The 19,954-nt window shown below is 38.0% G+C and overlaps 1 protein-coding gene across 2 annotated transcripts in view; it reads right to left on the bottom strand.

Moving 5' to 3' along the window:
- LOC132555694 (acyl-CoA dehydrogenase family member 10-like) overlaps positions 1–19,954 on the bottom strand; it is a 35,998-nt gene that overhangs the window by 10,192 nt on the left and 5,852 nt on the right. For both annotated transcript variants that reach the window (XM_060220052.1, XM_060220053.1), the window contains exons 7-14: positions 19,688–19,782; positions 19,283–19,398; positions 18,556–18,737; positions 18,263–18,413; positions 17,626–17,771; positions 16,100–16,273; positions 1,297–1,479; positions 1,012–1,178 (exon numbers count right to left, since the gene is read on the bottom strand). In XM_060220052.1, coding sequence (XP_060076035.1) covers positions 1,012–1,178; positions 1,297–1,479; positions 16,100–16,273; positions 17,626–17,771; positions 18,263–18,413; positions 18,556–18,737; positions 19,283–19,398; positions 19,688–19,782 — 1,214 coding nt within the window. The remainder of the gene's footprint in view (positions 1–1,011; positions 1,179–1,296; positions 1,480–16,099; positions 16,274–17,625; positions 17,772–18,262; positions 18,414–18,555; positions 18,738–19,282; positions 19,399–19,687; positions 19,783–19,954) is intronic.

Genomic DNA, 19,954 nt, shown 5'->3' with positions numbered 1-19,954 from the left:
AAGTTGTTACCGGTATATATTAGAAAAGGGACAAATGTACATGAAGGTTTGGAGTGTAACAGGGTGGTCTCCTATGTCTACTTTTGTTCAACAAGTCATTGGGGTGATACACATCAAAGCCAAAAATGAACACTTTGCATAAATGGTGATGCTTCAATCTTTGGGCAGGGTTAGTGTAAGAGATAAAGCTATCTATATGCTAAATAAAATGGACTGAATTTGGAAGACATTCAAAATGTTATCTGTTCACAAAAATTTTCTCAAAATGATTAAAAAATCAATGATATCAGTGGTATACTTACTGTTTTAGTATTTTGGTGTTTAGTTTATGGTTCAACTTTCCTATTTTGTTAAAAGTCATTGGACCTAACTTTGATGACATAAAGCAATGTATCGGTGAGTGGTCTCAGAGGGAAAAAAATGTTTTAGGCCACCTCTATGGGAAATAAGCATTGCTGGGGACCCCATCTTTGAAATAAAATTTCATTTCAAGTTTTTTATTAATCTCCTTTCAATGTAATTGGTATTAGTCTATAGCCTCAGCTTGACATTGTTCATTAGTCTGTAGACTCAGTTTGACCTTGTTCATTTGTCTGTAGCCTCAGCATGGCCTTGTCCATTAGTTTGTAGCCTCAACATGACCTTGTCCATTTGTCTGTAGCCTCAGCATGGCCTTGTCCATTAGTTTGTAGCCTTAATTTGACCTTGTCCATTAGTTTGTAGCCTCAACATGACCTTGTCCATTTGTCTGTAGCCTCAGCATGACCTTGTCCATTAGTTTGTAGCCTTAATTTGACCTTGTCCATTTGTCTGTAGCCTCAGCATGACCTTGTCCATTAGTTTGTAGCCTCAGCTTGACCTTGTTCATTAGCCTGTGGCCTCAGTTTGACCTTGTTCTTTAGTCTGTAGCCTCAGTCTAACCTTGTTCAATAGTCTGTATCTTCAGTTTGACCTTATACATTACATTAAACATAGCCAAATTAATGTAGCATGACCCAACCTCTAACCTACCTTGAACTCCTCCATCATAGGGTTGACCTCCCACTTCTTGTCGGATTTGGAAAACTTATGCAGCTCTGCCTCATTGGGGAGGATTTCCTCATTGATGAACTTTTTCACGCGGTAGTAAATGTCCTTTGGCCTTTCTGGCAGGGCGTCAGGTGTCACTGTCATTAAACCTGTAACCAAGGAAACACTCTTATTTAATTAGTTTTATCTTAGTCATAATTTGCTCTGTATATACTCTGAATTATTCCTGTCCTATTGGTAGACAAATACAAGGATCAATGTTCTTACCCAGTGTCTCATTGCCAGTTGAGGTTGAGTAGTGTCTCTTGTCCCCTTGGTTGCCAGAGTTGGTGCCTGCTGTTGGTGATAGAGTGGGTTTAAGGTTGCTTTTAGAGATAAGGTTCCAGGCATCATCAGCAATCTTCACGGCAAACATTCCGGCAAGTTCAGATTTCGGATGACTTTTCTGGCCTGCATAAAAAGGAGATAAAGAACAGGTTTTAGACATATCCTATTATTATTATTACAATCTTAAATGGTTATATTATCACAAAAGATTAAAATGGTCAGTCATATTATAGATATAGACCAACATCTTTCAGATTACCTTGAATTTTATAAATCTGGACAATATCAAAAAGGGTTTTTAGATGATAAAATTTTTCTCAAGTTGACAGAAGATCAATGCAGTCCAATAAAAATGTTTATTGATGAAATACACATACTATCTTCTGAATCAGAATGTATACACAGTGTACAATAAGGATAAACAACATGGTACACAGTCCAGTAGTTAAGGATGAGCTTTAATTATCTTCATGTCATTCAGCCATAACTCAAACAAGGGAGTGTACTCTTAATGAACCAGGAACAGGTTTATGCTGATAAGAGTTTCTTCTAGTTATTAGTCCCATGCCAGTGAAATCAGAGGGGTGGGGCCAGAGTGTTTGTTGTCATCTGTTGGTCTATTTACTGTCCAGATGTTTCCAGATAATAACTGGAGTAAGGGATGACCAGGTTAGAATCTGACACAATTTTAAGTCATAAGAGTAAGACATCATAAGAGTACATGAAAGCACACATCAGACATACAAGTAAGCAGCACACTGTCTTTTACTAAAAAGGAATTAATTGCACTGCAAAATTGTTTTTCTGTTCAAGAGAAAAGCATTTGAATAACATATGAAACGCTACTCATAGATAAGATCTTTGATGATTATTATATAACAGAACTACTAACACTATCAAATGAGATTTTCCATATTAATAATGGACGGCTGGAAACAGTCTTTTAAAACACAGAGTTAACGAAGCTGATTCATTAAATATCAATATACTGGAAATAGATGAAGATTTAGGGGAACAGACACAAGACCAAGTAGTCAGGATATAAACATATAGTTGTAGAAATGCACATTTTGTGCAGTTGGTAAAAATGGTTGGCAATATTACAGATTGAAAATAAGCTGTGCACTAATTAGTCTTTCTATCATATAGTCTCACACCTCAGAGCATGGCGAGTGGTGTTTAATAGGCAACAAAAATCACCTGTATACAGGTATATGTATATATATGACAAGTCTGGATCCACACCGTCTAGGTCTTCGATAGAACAAATCATAACAAGATTTACCTGAGCATATATTCTTGTTTACAAAATGATAGAAAAATGAGAGTAACACAGAAGTAATGACAATAAAATTCTTTGCATTACCAAGACAATAACAGATGTCCATTTCATATTACATATATAATGTATATATAATGAGTGTCTGTACACTTAGGCTGGTCACTTAGATATGTACTTTTATATATATCAAGGAAACAAATAAACCCTATCCAACCATTTATCTACAATAGAACCCCACAAAGTGCACACAGATGTGCAACATAGCTATTTCATCCAGTTTTGCTATTGTGTAGACAATGTGTGCACAAGGTACATCCTGTAATGTTGTGCGATCCCACAAATGTGCCTATAAAACCAGTGAAAAGTCGTATAAATGGCCAACTCTATATACAGATCATTCAGTCCTTACATCTGACCTACATGTAATATTATAGCATTTAATTATGCATATTCACAATGAGATACAAATGTAAACAACAGACGGCACAGAGACAATATTATAGTCATTTTGCAGAAAACGAAAAGTACTATCTTCACAAGACAATTCTGTGTAGAAGCATTTTTTGAGCCACATGGATGTAGCACTGTCAAACTTACAGGTAAGCTGTACAACACCTTCGGTCCCTCAAACTAACAGCGGATAGATAGATGTCCTAGATTTTGACCCACTGATATCATACTAGCACTATACAGGTGAAGTTAAAGTTGTGATAACTCATATCTCAAGCCAAACTAATAGACAAAGTGTTTTTCTGTTATCATTAGTAAACTAGTAAATATCCTGCATCTTTTATAAATTATCTTGATGGCTGAAGTAGCTAGGCTGCAAAAATCATTCAACATATTAACACCCTTATTAAATTCAGACTTCAGGATTCACCAATTTTCAATTCTTTTCTATCTAAAAAGTTAATGGTCATGTTCAAAATGAACCTGGAGCTTGTTATATCTAAAGTTAATTTGGTGCCTTCCCCTAGGACATGCTTTGTACTGAATATAAATAACTTTCTTACTTAAGTTAGGACTTGTATTTAGTCTACATGTAATAATAACAAAACCACAGAATCTAGATGTTGATGTTCCATCTTCTATGTCATGTGTGCAAAATGTCATCCAAATGGCTGCTAGCCAAAAGTTAAATTCAGCAATCCATCAGAATCAATAGAATGTTTACCCTCCCTAATGTGGCAAAGTCTGTACAAATTTAATTCTCACCAAACTGTTCTATTCAGAAAAGAGAATGAAAAATTATAATCTCAAACAAACCTGGAATGTCTAAACTTAATTCGAACAGAAACAACTGGAGTGACTGTTTAGCATAGAGAAGAAAAAATGAGAAACGCCATTTGTACAGGGAAAGGAGAGTGTTACTGAATCTGTAACTCATTATATTAGTAAATTTGTTAATCAGATCACATTAAAAGGTTTCCATTGCAGTTCCTTTCATGTAAAGATAAACAGTATTGTAAATTATTTCTGATCTGACAATCTCAGCCATCAATCTGTCCACATTATGTGAAGACCATTAGTAAGACTACTAAATGGAGCTGGTGTTCTACTGATCTGAGCATGAAATAATTGCTATATAACCATGACTTTTTATATGTTTTCCTGTGATGTTTTGAGACCTCTCCAAGAAGATTTAGATGAAACACGTGCTATACTATGGAAGCTAGCAAGTGCCTTACTATGGAAGCTAGCAAGTGCCATACTATGGAAGCTAGCAAGTGCCTTACTATGGAAGCTAGCAAGTGTCATACTATGAAACAAGCATGTGCCATACTATGGAAGCAAGCAAGTGCCTTACTATGGAAGCAATTAAGTGCCATACTATGCACCATTACTACATAAGTTCTTTTTTGTCTTCAAATAGAAAAGATAATAAAATGGAGGAGAGTTCACTTCACCATGGCCATGATAAAGTGAAGCTGTTACCCCACTATGTTGTATTATCCTTATGTTATACAAAAGACCAGCAACAACTGTTCTCAAGTGTAACAAAATGAGTAATAAAATGGGTTTAATGGTAATTTTGGAATGGTGTTTATCGTAGAGAGCAGCATCTTAGTTTAAAGTACATCAGGTCAAAAGTCAGTTAATGCTGGACCGAGGAAAAGATCCCGTGAGTGATAGAAAGTGATGCACGCCTGATAACTGGCGGGGTGTGTACCCAAGTGGTGAAGCACCATGGCAGAATATCGCCAGTATGATTGATCAGGACAGAAAGATGCTCTCTTTTGTATGCCTCGCACTGGCGAACATATTTGTAAGTAAACAAGATAAGAAACAATGTATAAGGTAGATCAAAGATGGGAAGTTGATAACGGGTACTCCTAGTCGCACGTGCCTTCATAATTAGATGCTCCGGGGGCTGGGTTATTGTTGTGCAATAGGGACTAGGCTTAAATTAAGTATTTGGGTATTATTTATACAAAGACAATAGCCAGCAGAAGTGTAGTTGAGTCTGGGATCGAGTAGCTAGAGAGAGTTGGGAGGCGGACGTGGAGACGGGCAGAGTCCCGTATGGGACCTGCTCCGCGATGGAGCGGGTCCTGGCCAAGTTGGCCCATGAACCTTTGTATGGAACTCTTTGATATGGACAGGCAGGTGTTTAGTTTTTGTCTGCCTTACACAGGTGTTTAGTTTTGGTGCCATGACATGCTGCTGTATGTTGATTAGGTTCTATCTTTTGTAATGGATACTAACGCGAAGTACTAACTATGGAAAACCACTATACGATGAAATAACAGTTTCGGTCAACCCATGTAAACACTGTGTTTAGTCATTGTGTTACACAAGTACAAATGTTGAGTATTAGCACAAGTTACAACAATGATAACATGTATGGCCTGAGTATCGAGCTTAACAAGTTACTCCTTCCACGGCCACACCAGGATTGACTCTATTTGCTGTCATCTTACAGTTTATCCTAAAGTAATTATAATCTAATTCTGATAGGGAAAGTGTCTTCTACTGATCTACAATTAAACTGTGACCAGTTAATGTCTCACTGGTGGAGAGCACAAATTATGTTCTACACTTGAGTGACAAATTTCACTATTAACATCCCCCTGCCTAAGAAAACTTTTACGGTCTAAAAGTTCAAGAGATAGCAATCTGCTCATGATACTCAGGCTGAGATAATATTTAGTATGTACACAAACACTGGTAAGTTTACTTGAACAACAGTTAATTCTAAATTCTATAATTAACACAGTTCATAAATCTGATTCAGATACTGTTACTTCCTTGGATAAGGTACTTCTGTAAGACTGTCACTGTTTGTTCTTAAGGTATACACATCACAAAACCTTAAAACACATGTCCGTGTTCACATCTGATGATACATCCAGAGTCAGTGTTCCTTTCTTTTTTTTTCTTTCTTCTTCTTTGTTCGAGACAGTTGCCCAACAATATCCATACGTTACAAGTACTACGGTATTCCTGTATGTCCTTAAAAATCCCTGGCCAATAGAACGAATTAACGACACGCTCTTTGGTCTTTTCTATCCCTAAATGTCCCGCAAGTGGTCTATCATATAAAACACGCTCTTTGGTCTTTTCTATCCCTAAATGTCCCGCAAGTGGTCTATCATGTCCCAATTTAATGATATTGAGACGTAGTGCCTCTGGTAGTACTACCTGGACTCCATGTTGGGCTCCATCACTAGACTCCCATTTCCTACGCAGAATCCCATTTTCTCGGTACAGGGCATTCCTATCTTCCTGCACAGATTCCTCTTAACTTGCAGCTTTTCTCCGAATGTTGGCTAAAGTTGGATCTTCCTGCTGAAGCTTACTAAGCACTTCAGCATTTACAGCAGAAAGTTCAAGTGGTTCCTCTGTTGTGATGTTAACTGTATCATCCCCATTGCTGTGAGATACAGTCTCACTGATGTTGTCAGTGTCCTCACCAACATCATCACCATGGTCTAGGTCCACATCGTTCGCCTGTCCAACATCACTTCCCTTACTGACATCCAATTGGTCCTCCTCGACGTCTGTATCGGGGTCCATTCCAACTTTTACATGGCATTCCTTTGCCTTGTTCTCAGCTAGCCTTTCTTCAGCAATGTTATTACGGTGTTGTGCACGCGTAACAACATTCACAGCCTTTGATTGTCTCTCTATTATGTCTACCCCCAACAGAGCTTCAGCGACAAGGTCAGGCACTAATCCGACCTGAGCATGTCCCTTATAATATGGCGTGTCCAAATCAACAATAGCCAGTTTGGCTGAAAACGGCTGTCCAGTCGCTGTACACAGCGTCTCCTGCTGACCCTCCAATACACAACTTGGGTCCACCAGGTCTTCCCTAATCAAGGTCATCGCTGACCCAGTGTCTTTCACGAAACTAATATCACGGCCATTGACCTCTCCTGGGACATGGATAAGTCCTCCCGTGTACTGTCGCACTAAAAATTCCTGCAAGATTTTTACCTTCTCTGTTTTTTGGACATTTCCTCGCGAAGTGCCCGTCCTTGTTACAATTGTAACACTGCACACTTTTCATTTGCTCTGTCGATTTCTCCTTTCTCTGGTCCCGATCAGAGGTAAAAGTTTATCCATTTATACTTTTACCTTGCGTTGATTTGTTTATATTCCGTTCAGGTAGAATATAATCCTCTGCGGCTTCAACCACACTGCTCGACCCCTTATTACGGCGTATCCATTGTGCTTGTGACACTGGCAATGCACTAAGAAAATATTCCTCTTTGAATTTTTCCATGACATCCTCTACTGAGTCCACAAATCTAGTAAGATATTGTTCAATTCTTGCCATAAGTCCTCTGTATGTTTCCTTAGGTTCCCTTTGGGCTGTCTGTAATAGCTTGAAATATTGGTAGGGCCTTTTCCCGTACCTGTCCATTAGGGCTTTACAAAGTTCTTCAAATGACCCATGTGCTTGAATAGCTACCTCTCTGGCCTCACCTGTTAACAAGGTTCTCAGCTGTAGCATTTTTACTTCTTCTGTCCATCCAGCCTGTGTTGATAAAGCAGTAAACTCTGATAAGAATGTCACTATATCCTCACTTTCAGCATGATTGTAAGGTTGCAGTTTCAGTCTAAACGGCACAGGGTTAGAATTTGTGTCACTTCGTTCCTTTTGAAGTTTTGCTTTTTCAATCTCTAATTCCAATTTTTTCACTTTCCTTTGATGTTCTCTTTCCTTTTCTTCAGCGTCCATTCTTATCTTTTCTCTTTCCACTTCCCTTTGATGTTCTCTTTCCTTTTCTTTGGCGTCCATTCTCATCTTTTCTCTTTCCACTTCCATCGTCATCCTTTCTCTTTCAAAATTCATTTGGCGTTCTTTTTCCTCTTTCTCTGCTTGAATTTCGAGTCTTCTTATTTCCAACTTTGTTTGTGCTGCCGTCATCTTCGCAGTTTCCGTTTCTTCAGGCGTCGACATATTGAACAGTTCTAATGAGCGTTATATCTTTGATAACGGAGTCCTTCTCCTTCGAATGATCCTTTACCGCTGACACCAGAATATGTTTCCCCACTATGTTGTACTATCCTTATGTTATACAAAAGACCAGCAACAACCGTTCTCAAGTACAAATGTTGAGTATTAACACAAGTTACAACAATGATAACATGTATGGCCTGAGTATCGAGCTAAACAAGTTACTCGTTCCACGGCCACACCTGGACAGACTCTATTTGCTGTGATCTTACAGTTTATCCTAAAGTAATTATAATCTAATTCTGATAGGGAAAGTGTCTTCTTCTGATCTACAATTAAACCGTGACCATTAATGTCTCACTGGTGGAGAGCATGTCCAGCCAATTTTTCACGGCATGATTCTGACACTAAAGTGACCGCAATTAAACTATCTGTCTGATAAGCTAGCCGGTCACATTAACATTTAACACAAATTATGTTCTACACTTGAGTGACAAATTTCACTATTAACAGAAGCATACTCATTAATTTTTTTGGCCAATTTTTATCCTATTAACCCTGATTCAATCATAACAAGAGGCCCATGGGCCTTAACGGTCATCTGAACTAACAACAGTGAGTCTGCCGTTAAAACAGTGGGCTTTATTCATTTGAATAAACTTGGTAGCGTTTCCTCCCAGCATCCTACAGGCCCAATATCAGCACTCTGAGCCTTTTGGTTACTGAGAAGAAGTCGTTTACAGATTTTAACATATTTGAACCCTGTGATCTTGAAAGTGGGTCAAGGTCATTCACTTGAACACATTTGGTAACACTTTCTCAAAGCATCCTACAGGCCCAATATCAGCATTCTGAGTCTTTTGGTTGTTGAGAAGAAGTTGTTTAAAAATTTCAACATCTTTGACCTCTGTGACCTTGAAAGTGGGTCAAGGTCATTCATTTGAACAAACTTGGTAGCATGTCATCCATGCATCTTACAGGTCCATTATCAGCATTCTGAGACTTTTGGTTGTTGAGAAGAAGTTGTTTAAAAATTTTAACATATTTGACCCCTGTGACCTTGAAAGTGGGTCAAGGTCATTCATTTGAACAAACTTGGTAGCATGTCATCCATGCATCTTACAGGTCCATTATCAGCATTCTGAGACTTTTGGTTGTTGAGAAGAAGTTGTTTAAAAATTTCAACATATTTGACGCCTGTGACCTTGAAAGTGGGTCGAGGTCATTCATTTGAACAAACTTGGTAGCCTTTCCTCCAAGCATCCTACAGGCCCAATATCAGCACTCATGGACTTTTGCTTATTGAGAAGAAGTCGTTTGTATATTTTAACATATTTGACCCCTGTGACCTTCAAAGTGGGTCAAGCTCCATGCCAGCATGCTATGGGCCAAGTATTAGCCCCCTAGGCCTTCTAGTATTTGAGAAGAATTTTTTTGAATGAAAAGTTTACATACAACGCACGGCGGACGGCGTACGACAACGGACGAAGCACGATGGCTATAGATCATCTCGACCCTTCGGGTCAGATGACCTAAAAACACATAAATAACAGAAAATAGGTCTGGGGTGGGGAAATTTAGTGTTGGGCAGAGGTGGGGGGTGGGGGAGTCACTTTCAACCATGGCCATGGTAAAGTGAAGCATTACACTTTTTGTCTAACTAATTAACCTTTATAACCAATCTTTGTGCTATTCACCTTGATTCAATCAAATAAAAACAAAAATAACAAACAAGAGGCCCATGGGCCTTAACGGTCATCTGACAAAAAGCAAGCCAAACCTAGAAAGTGGGTTGAGGTCATTCATTTGAACAAACTTGGTAGCCTCTCCTCCAAGCATCTTACAGGCCCAATATCAGCACTCATGGACTTTTGCTTGTTGAGAAGAAGTCGTTTGTATATTTTAACATATTTGACCCCTGTGACCTTGAAAGTGGGTTGAGGTCATTCATTTGAATAAACTTGGTAGCCTTTCCTCCCAGCATGCTACAGACCCAATATCGGCACTCATAGACTTTTGCTTATTGAGATGAAGTCCTTTGTATATTTTAACATATTTGACCCCTGTGACCTTGAAAGTGGGCCAAGGTCATTCATTTGAACAAACTTTGTAGGGCTACATGCCAGCATGCTATGGGCCAAGTATTAGCCCCCTAGGCCTTCTAGTATTTGAGAAGAAGTTATTTAAAGATTTTGACATATTTGACCCCTGCGACCTTGAAAGTTGTTCAAGGTCATTCATTTGAATAAACTTGGTGGCCTTTCCTCCCAGCATGCTACAGACCCAATATCGGCACTCATAGACTTTTGCTTATTGAGATGAAGTCCTTTGTATATTTTAACATATTTGACCCCTGTGACCTTGAAAGTGGGCCAAGGTCATTCATTTGAACAATCTTTGTAGGGCTCCATGCCAGCATGCTATGGGCCAAGTATTAGCCCCCTAGGCCTTCTAGTATTTGAGAAGAAGTTATTTAAAGATTTTGACATATTTGACCCCTGTGACCTTGAAAGTTGTTCAAGGTCATTCATTTAAACAAACTTGATAGCCCTTCATCCCAGCATGCCACAGGCACAATATCAGCAATCTGAGCCTTTTGGTTATTGAGAAGAAGTTGTTTAAAGATTTTAACATATTTGACCCCTGTGACCTTTAAAGTGGGTCAAGGTCATTCATTTGAACAAACTTGGTAGTCCTTCATCCCAGCATGTCACAGGCCCAATATCTACACTCTGAGCCTTTTGGTTATTGAGAAGAAGTTGTTTAAAAATTTCAACATATTTGACGCCTGTGACCTTGAAAGTGGGTCGAGGTCATTCATTTGAACAAACTTGGTAGCCTTTCCTCCAAGCATCCTACAGGCCCAATATCAGCACTCATGGACTTTTGCTTATTGAGAAGAAGTCGTTTGTATATTTTAACATATTTGACCCCTGTGACCTTCAAAGTGGGTCAAGCTCCATGCCAGCATGCTATGGGCCAAGTATTAGCCCCCTAGGCCTTCTAGTATTTGAGAAGAATTTTTTTGAATGAAAAGTTTACAGACGACGCACGGCGGACGGCGTACGACAACGGACGAAGCACGATGGCTATAGATCATCTCGACCCTTCGGGTCAGATGACCTAAAAACACATAAATAACAGAAAATAGGTCTGGGGTGGGGAAATTTAGTGTTGGGCAGAGGTGGGGGGTGGGGGAGTCACTTTCAACCATGGCCATGGTAAAGTGAAGCATTACACTTTTTGTCTAACTAATTAACCTTTATGACCAATCTTTGTGCTATTCACCTTGATTCAATCAAATAAAAACAAAAATAACAAACAAGAGGCCCATGGGCCTTAACAGTCATCTGACAAAAAGCAAGCCAAACCTAGAAAGTGGGTTGAGGTCATTCATTTGAACAAACTTGGTAGCCTCTCCTCCAAGCATCTTACAGGCCCAATATCAGCACTCATGGACTTTTGCTTATTGAGATGAAGTCCTTTGTATATTTTAACATATTTGACCCCTGTGACCTTGAAAGTGGGCCAAGGTCATTCATTTGAACAAACTTTGTAGGGCTCCATGCCAGCATGCTATGGGCCAAGTATTAGCCCCCTAGGCCTTCTAGTATTTGAGAAGAAGTTATTTAAAGATTTTGACATATTTGACCCCTGTGACCTTGAAAGTTGTTCAAGGTCATTCATTTAAACAAACTTGATAGCCCTTCATCCCAGCATGCCACAGGCACAATATCAGCAATCTGAGCCTTTTGGTTATTGAGAAGAAGTTGTTTAAAGATTTTAACATATTTGACCCCTGTGACCTTTCAAGTGGGTCAAGGTCATTCATTTGAACAAACTTGGTAGAGCTCCATGCCAGTATCCTCTGTGCCAAGTATTAGCCCCCTAGACCTTCTAGTATTTGAGAAGAAGTCGTTTGAATGAAAAGTTTACGGACGGCGCACGGCGGACGGCGCACGGCGCACGACGACGGACAAAGCATGATGACTATAGGTCATCGGACCCTTCGGGTCAGATGACCTAAAAAGGTTTTTTTTTCACCAATTTTTGTGCTAGCAACCCTGATTCAATCATATAAATACATAACAACAAACTGTTATCTGTTCAAAGCTAGTTCTGAGGACAGCATACCTAGTATGCCGAAAAATGTCACCTATTAAATAGTTTTAATTCTTCCTACGGATGTTGTTTGGTCCTGTATATTTGTAAGAAGAACAAGAATTTTCTTACAATTTTGAATTTCTATTATACGCCTTACTTTTTCGATTCAGTTTTAATAAAGACACAATTATTTGGCCATCATATTCAAAACAGATATCCCTGTCCATCTCCGAAACACACTAATGACATATATCCCTGTCCCTCTACGAATACACTAATGACATATATCTCTGTCCCTCTCCAAAATAAACTACTGACAAATTTCCCTGTCCCTCTCCAAAACACACTAATGACAGATATCCCTGTCCCTCTTAAAAACAAACTAATGACAGATATCCCTGTCCCTCTTAAAAACAAACTAATGACAGATATCCCTGTCCCTCACCAAAACACACTGCTGACAGATATCCCTGGCCCTCTCCAAAATACACTACTGACAGATATCCCTGTCCCTCTCCAAAATACACTAATGACAGATATCCCAGTCCATCTCTAAAATTAACTGACATCTATCCTTGTCCTTCTCCAAAATAAACTAATTACAGATATCCCTGTTCCTCTCCAATAATAAACTATTGACAGATATCCCTGTTACTCTCCAAAATAAACTATTGACAGATATCCCTGTCCCTCTCCAAAATACACTAATGACAGATATCCCTGTCCCTCTCCAAAACACAATAATGACAGATATCCCTGTCCCTCTCCAAAATACATTACTGACAGATATCCCTGTCCCTCTCCAAAACACACTAATGACATATATCCCTGTCCCTCTCCAAAACACACTAATGACAGATATCCCTGTCCCTCTCCAAAATACACTAATTACAGATATCCCTGTCCCTCACCAAAACACACTGCTGACAGATATCCCTGTCCCTCACCAAAACACACTGCTGACAGAAATCCCTGTCCCTCTCCAAAATACACTACTGACAGATATCCCTGTCCCTCTCCAAAACACACTAATGACAGATATCCCTGTCCCTCTCCAAAACACACTAATGACAGATATCCCTGTCCCTCTCCAAAATACACTTATTACAGATATCCCTGTCCCTCTCCAAAATTAACTAATGACAGATATCCCTGTTCCTCTCCAAAATACACTAATGACAGATATCCCTGTCCCTCTCCAAAAAAACTACTGACAGATATCCCAGTCCATCTCTAAAATTAACTGACATCTATCCTTGTCCTTCTCCAAAATAAACTAATGACAGATATCCCTGTTCCTCTCCAAAACAAACTTATTACAGATATCCCTGTCCCTCTCCAAAATACATTACTGACAGATGTCCCTGTCCCTCTCCAAAACACACTAATGACAGATATCCCTGTCCCTCTTAAAAACAAACTAATGACAGATATCCCTGTCCCTCTTAAAAACAAACTAATGACAGATATCCCTGTCCCTCTCCAAAACACACTAATGACAGATATCCCTGTCCCTCTCCAAAATACATTACTGACAGATGTCCCTGTCCCTCTCCAAAACACACTAATGACAGATATCCCTGTCCCTCTCCAAAACTAACTAATTACAGATATCCCTGTCCCTCTCCAAAATACATTACTGACAGATGTCCCTGTCCCTCTCCAAAACACACTAATGACAGATATCCCTGTCCCTCTCCAAAACACACTAATGACATATATCACTGTCCCTCTCCAAAATATACTAATGACAGACATCCCTGTCCCTCTCCAAAATACAATAATGACATATCCCTGTCCCTCTCCAAAATACATTACTGACAGATATCCCTGTCCCTCTCCAAAACACACTAATGACAGATATCCCTGTCCCTCTCCAAAACACACTAATGACAGATATCCCTGTCCCTCTCCAAAATACACTTATTACAGATATCCCTGTCCCTCTCCAAAATTAACTAATGACAGATATCCCTGTCCCTCACCAAAACACACTGCTGACAGATATCCCTGGCCGTCTCCAAAATACACTACTGACAGATATCCCTGTCCCTCTCCAAAATACACTAATGACAGATATCCCTGTCCCTCTCCAAAATATACTTATGAAAGATATCCCTGTCCTTCTCCAAAATACACTTATGACAGATATCCCTGTCCCTCTCCAAAAAAACCTACTGACAGATATCCCAGTCCATCTCCAAAACTAACTAATGACAGATTAATAGAATCTTCCCCTATCCTGAGGGTGTGATAGAGAAATCTCCAACCCGAGGGGTGATTTTTGTTGTTGTCTAACCCGAGGCTCTGTCGAGGGTTAGACTACAAAAAAAATCACCCCGAGGGTTGGAGATTTCTCTGTCACATCCTCTGAGGGTAGGGGTTGATTATTTTTCTCCCACCCCATTATTTCCGCCACGACGTACACTGTACAAGTGTCTGAATGGCGCATGAATATCACCATTCATGTTTCCAAAATTCTACATTCTTCCGCGAGAGCAAAATGACAGACAACAAACGCAATATAAATAACCATTAGAAATATTTATTTTTTGGAAATTAAATATTTTAATTAGCGATAGATACATGGAAATACTTGTATTGAACAACATTTAACTCCGTATCATTTATTAAGGTAGAGTAGGCTTGCCGCGATGTCATGGACAAAAAGGGGATTTCCCAGATTGTTTACGCGCGCGAAAAATTGCAATGGTGTGAGTGTCACGCGTGTGTTCATTCAGAATCAGAGTGATAGATGATCCTCCGAAGTTTATTTGTGTTCACTGGACAACGATTGTTATAGTTAATGATAACTGTGATGTTACAGTCGCGCATTACGGAACCTGCAAACAAAGCATCCACTCGTCGGTTTGAGTCAGTTGTGATAGCCGCCTGAGGTCACCAGGTGCAGTCATGTGGGATAGATTTATCCTCCATGGGTGTTCTACATGGGACATGTCTATCCTACATGGGCAGAGGTGGGAGAAATCCCTGTCCCTCTCCAAAACACACTAATGGCAGATATCCCTGTCCCTCTTCAAAACACACTAATGACAGATATCCCTGTTACTCTCCAAAACAAACTATTGACAGATATCCCTGTTACTCTCCAAAATTAACTAATGACATCTATCCTTGTCCTTCTCCAAAATAAACTAATGACAGATATCCCTGTTCCTCTCCAAAACAAACTAATTACAGATATCCCTGTCCCTCTCCAAAATACATTACTGACAGATGTCCCTGACCCTCTCCAAAACACACTTATGACAGATATCCCTGTCCCTCTCCAAAACTAACTAATGACAGATATCCCTGTCCCTCTCCAAAACACACTAATGGCAGATATCCCTGTCCCTCTCCAAAACACACTAATGGCAGATATCCCTGTCCCTCTCCAAAATATACTAATGACAGATATCCCTGTTACTCTCCAAAATAAACTAATGACAGATATCCCTGTTACTCTCCAAAACAAACTATTGACAGATATCCCTGTTACTCTCCAAAATAAACTATTGACAGATATCCCTGTTACTCTCCAAAATAAACTATTGACAGATATCCCTGTTACTCTCCAAAATAAAATAATGACAGATATCCCTGTTACTCTCCAAAATAAACTAATGACAGATATCCCTGTTACTCTCCAAAATAAAATAATGACAGATATCCCTGTCCCTCTCCAAAATATACTAATGACAGATATCCCTGTCCCTCTCCAAATTAAACTAATGACAGATATCCCTGTTACTCTCCAAAAAAAACTAATGACAGATATCTCTGTCCCTCTCCAAAACTAACTAATGACAAGCACAAATGTCACCCAAAAGATCAACAAGGAGCGAACATTTAATTCCATCTCCAAGATCATACATTGATGAACATTCTTGATAATACATTCCACATGGATCCGAAGTGAAATCAAATGGTGTTTACACAACACTTACCAGAAATGGCCCTCTTGTAGACTCCTTGGATAATGGCAATAAATCGGAAGAGTCCAAAAGCCACATAGAAATCCCAGTTGTCTATGGGAGGGATGCCCATTTTCTGACAGTACTCAGCAATAAATTCCTCCACTGTATGACATCCTATCTCCTCCATATTTACTGAACCCGAGTCTGGAACCACATATAACAGTTTATAACAGATTGGAGACCATGCATTACAATACTATAGCTTTTGTAACATTCTCAGGTTTTTTTTATTTGCTTGGATAATATTCTAAGGCTTTTTATTTGCTTTATTATCTTTGAAAATAAACATGAAACTAATTAACTGATACCCCATCAAACTTATATCCAGAATCATTATCTCTGCAAATGCATTCCTACATAAATACATTCCTGGTTATAACCCACATGCTATACAATCAGAGTTGCCTTTTGCGAACATGCATCTGCCACAGCAGGCTATCTGTGAGGATATTTTACTTAGTTTTTAGGTGGGTTATAAATTGCTAATTGCTTCCTTGTGAATGTGTAAAAGCATGAGGAAATAGTGTTAGTAATTTCTTTTGAAGTTCTATTGTTATTGCAAGTGTAAGATCAGTAAGTCTGTTTTTATTTAGTCGCCATTGTCGTACTATATTTTATCATTTATTATTTTCATATTTATATTTATTTACATTTATATACATTATATATACATATAGCAGGAAATCACAGTATATAAATAATTTTCTTTTTAAATACAAACACTTGCATTTGTGATCTTTTCGTGTATTCAAATAGAGATAGTGAGGAAAATGAGTATCATTTTCTTGTATTCAAATCCAGACAGTGAGAAAAATAGATGTATTTTTCATATCAATAATTTTTAACATGTGCATTTGTAATATTCTTTTTTATATTAAAATCCAGAAAGTGTTAAAAATCTATAAATTTTCATATTTATTTATGTTTTTATATACATAACTTAGAAACAAATTAACAAACCATGTTAAGCATATTTTTTAACTTTCTTTCTTCTACTTGTTCCCTTTTCCATAAACAGAAAGAGAAAGATGTCTACATTTCCAAGAAACTTTTGTAAGGTTAGACAACATTAAATTCCTATGAACTAGTTCTCGCTAAGACATCCACAAAACCTGTCTTATTCAATATCTACACAGCAGAATATGTGTTTATACCAGTATTCAAGGTACTTCTGAATTAGAATTCAAATATTTTCAAGTTTTATTGAAATCTTACAGAAATAGTGACCTTAATCTTTCAATCAAGTCCCTGGTTACCTGATAACACCGACAACATGGGCAGTGCTTTCAGTGTAATGTTTATCATAATTTTGTACACATGTTTTCTTGCCCTCAAATATTTTTTCTATTCTGCTTGGTCTATAATTTACAACAATTCAAAGAAAACCCTTTGTTCAAGCATAATAAATATTGAATGAACAGTTTTAAGACTTTAACTGAAAAACAAAATTTAAGAAAGCCATGTTGTATCCCAGACATATTTATCAAATTTCTTACCTGAGAACATGAAGAAGTCAACAGGCAGGTAATAATTAACAAGTGCAGAGAAAAGGTCTGTTATTGGATCTCCTATTGTAGAGAGTTCCCAGTCTAGAACGCCAATCACTTCAGGTCTATCAGGGTGGAAGATGAGGTTGTCGAGTCTGTAAAACAATGTTGGAAGGATATCACCTGTTCTATTGCTTCATTTCATATTTTTCAAAACATCAAAATAATTATTCAATAGTAATTGTTTTCTTCACAAACAATAGCCATAGTCTTACTCATTTTTTCTTTATTTCAGAGTACAACAAAATCATTTTGGTTTCATTACATGTTTACTGAAACCTTTAAATGAAATAGAGATAGAATTGATCTCAAGAGAAACAGACAGAGAGAACCATAACCTTTATAAGGAACAGAGATAACACTGACTTTTATGAGAAACAGATCAATAAAGATAATATTAACCATTCAGAGAAACTTTTGAACGAAATATAAGAGAAACTTTTTGATAAGAAAAGTTAATTTCTCAACAGTAATTTCTGATTCAACACAAAAAACTGACTGTCTCATACTAAAACCTTATATGGAAGCTAAAAATATTAATTTAAACTTAATTCGTCAATGATGATGTCTGAAAACTTGCCACTACCTGAAGTCTCCGTGCACCACTGTGACTCGCTCGTTTGTTGGTATACGTTCAGATATCCACTGCATGAGTTTGTTCATAGACTCAATCTCACGTGTCTTACTTGCCTCATACTGCTTTGCCCATCTTGCGAAGTTCCTCTTTAAGAAACCACCTTTAACATAACAGAATTTAGGTCAAGGTTAATCAATATACTAATTTAAGGTCACTTAACATCAACAGATTTTAGCATTTAAGTAAGGAGGTCATTCATTCAAAAGATTATAACAGGATTTTTGATAGGATTTGGTTCTGACCTTTTTTTCCATAGTTATCGAGACCGGCAGCACTGATGTTCACACGATGGATCTGACAAAGTGTGTCAACCATACACGAGTACAGCTCTCTACGCTGGGGTTTGGTCATACCAGGTAGTGACCGGTCTATAAAGACCCGGCCTTTCAGATACTCCATTATATAAAAGGGAGTACCAATAACACTGTCAAGAAAAAACACCAATAGTTTCACTAACAATGCCTTCATGTCAGTCAATAAACACTTTTAATTTAATAATCTGTGAAGACAAATAAAAGACAAGACCATTAAATATAGATGGGGAAATCTCACATCCAATTCAGTAGACAGTTATTTCAGTAGAGCTGACTTCAGGCCCCGGTTTCATGTATCTTCATTAACTTAAAATTGTCCAAAGCATTACATAAGTTAAGAAAATATCCTTAAATTAAAGTTTTTCTTTAACTTACATAATGCTTTTCTATGGTAGTTAAGATTTCCTTAAGTTAAGAAAGATTTGTGAAACTAGTGCCTGGTCTGGACACAAATTCAGGTTAATCTGGAAGAAAGCTATGGGGCACTTGGCCACTTAAACCAGAATCTGAATCCTCCATTTTTCCATTTTCTTCCCATTTTATTTATGATTGTTGTCCTTATTTTTAACATTGACTAAAATTACCCTCAGGTCACAGAAGTTTCCCTGCATTTCTTTAGTGTTTTGAGATTTTGTGTCATGGCTACGCCACTTACCTGGAATCTTCACACAGTCCATACATTTTCGGCATGGGAACACCATGTTGTCCCAAAGCCTGCATCACTTTAAATTCTCTTTCTACAGCATGGGCTGATGGTAACAGCTTTCCTGGCTTCATAGGAAAAAAATTCAAAATGTCATTTTAAAATTTCAAAGACGATTTTGGAGTAAATTTAAATGTACACAAGTTAAATTTCTGGTACAGTAATTATGACATAACCTAACAAATTACACCTACATAACAAACTCACTTTCGACACGAAAAAGAAAAGCAAAAATATCAGAAATATACATAACCTGATACATTTAATTTTCATTATCATGTGAACTTTATTCTGACAGATAACAGCCGATTGAGTACCAGTAGATAATTTGTATGTGTGAAAAGAACCAATACTAACAGGCTTTTTACGGAGAACAAGCTGCTTGCCTCCGTAATTTACATAATATGTTGGATTTGATTGGCCATGCTCAAAACAGCGTATGTGAGGAGGATCTGAAATGGAACAATGAAAATGTTCAATTAGTCTTTATAACTGAAGTGATTTAAATCTGGAAAGTTTGATAAGGTAATGGGAGATTATCTATGGTAGACTTCAATGTAAAACATATGTCAGATTGGACTGTATAGTATAAGCTGTACAAAAGTTCTCTTACAAATACTATGG

This window comes from Ylistrum balloti, unplaced genomic scaffold (assembly GCF_031769215.1).
Source record: "Ylistrum balloti isolate Yb309-2 unplaced genomic scaffold, AGI_CSIRO_Ybal_v1 Utg370510, whole genome shotgun sequence".
NCBI classification, from domain to species: domain Eukaryota; kingdom Metazoa; phylum Mollusca; class Bivalvia; order Pectinida; family Pectinidae; genus Ylistrum; species Ylistrum balloti.
Note: the sequence above shows the minus strand (reverse complement) of the source record. Positions and strands in the feature narration are given on the sequence as shown.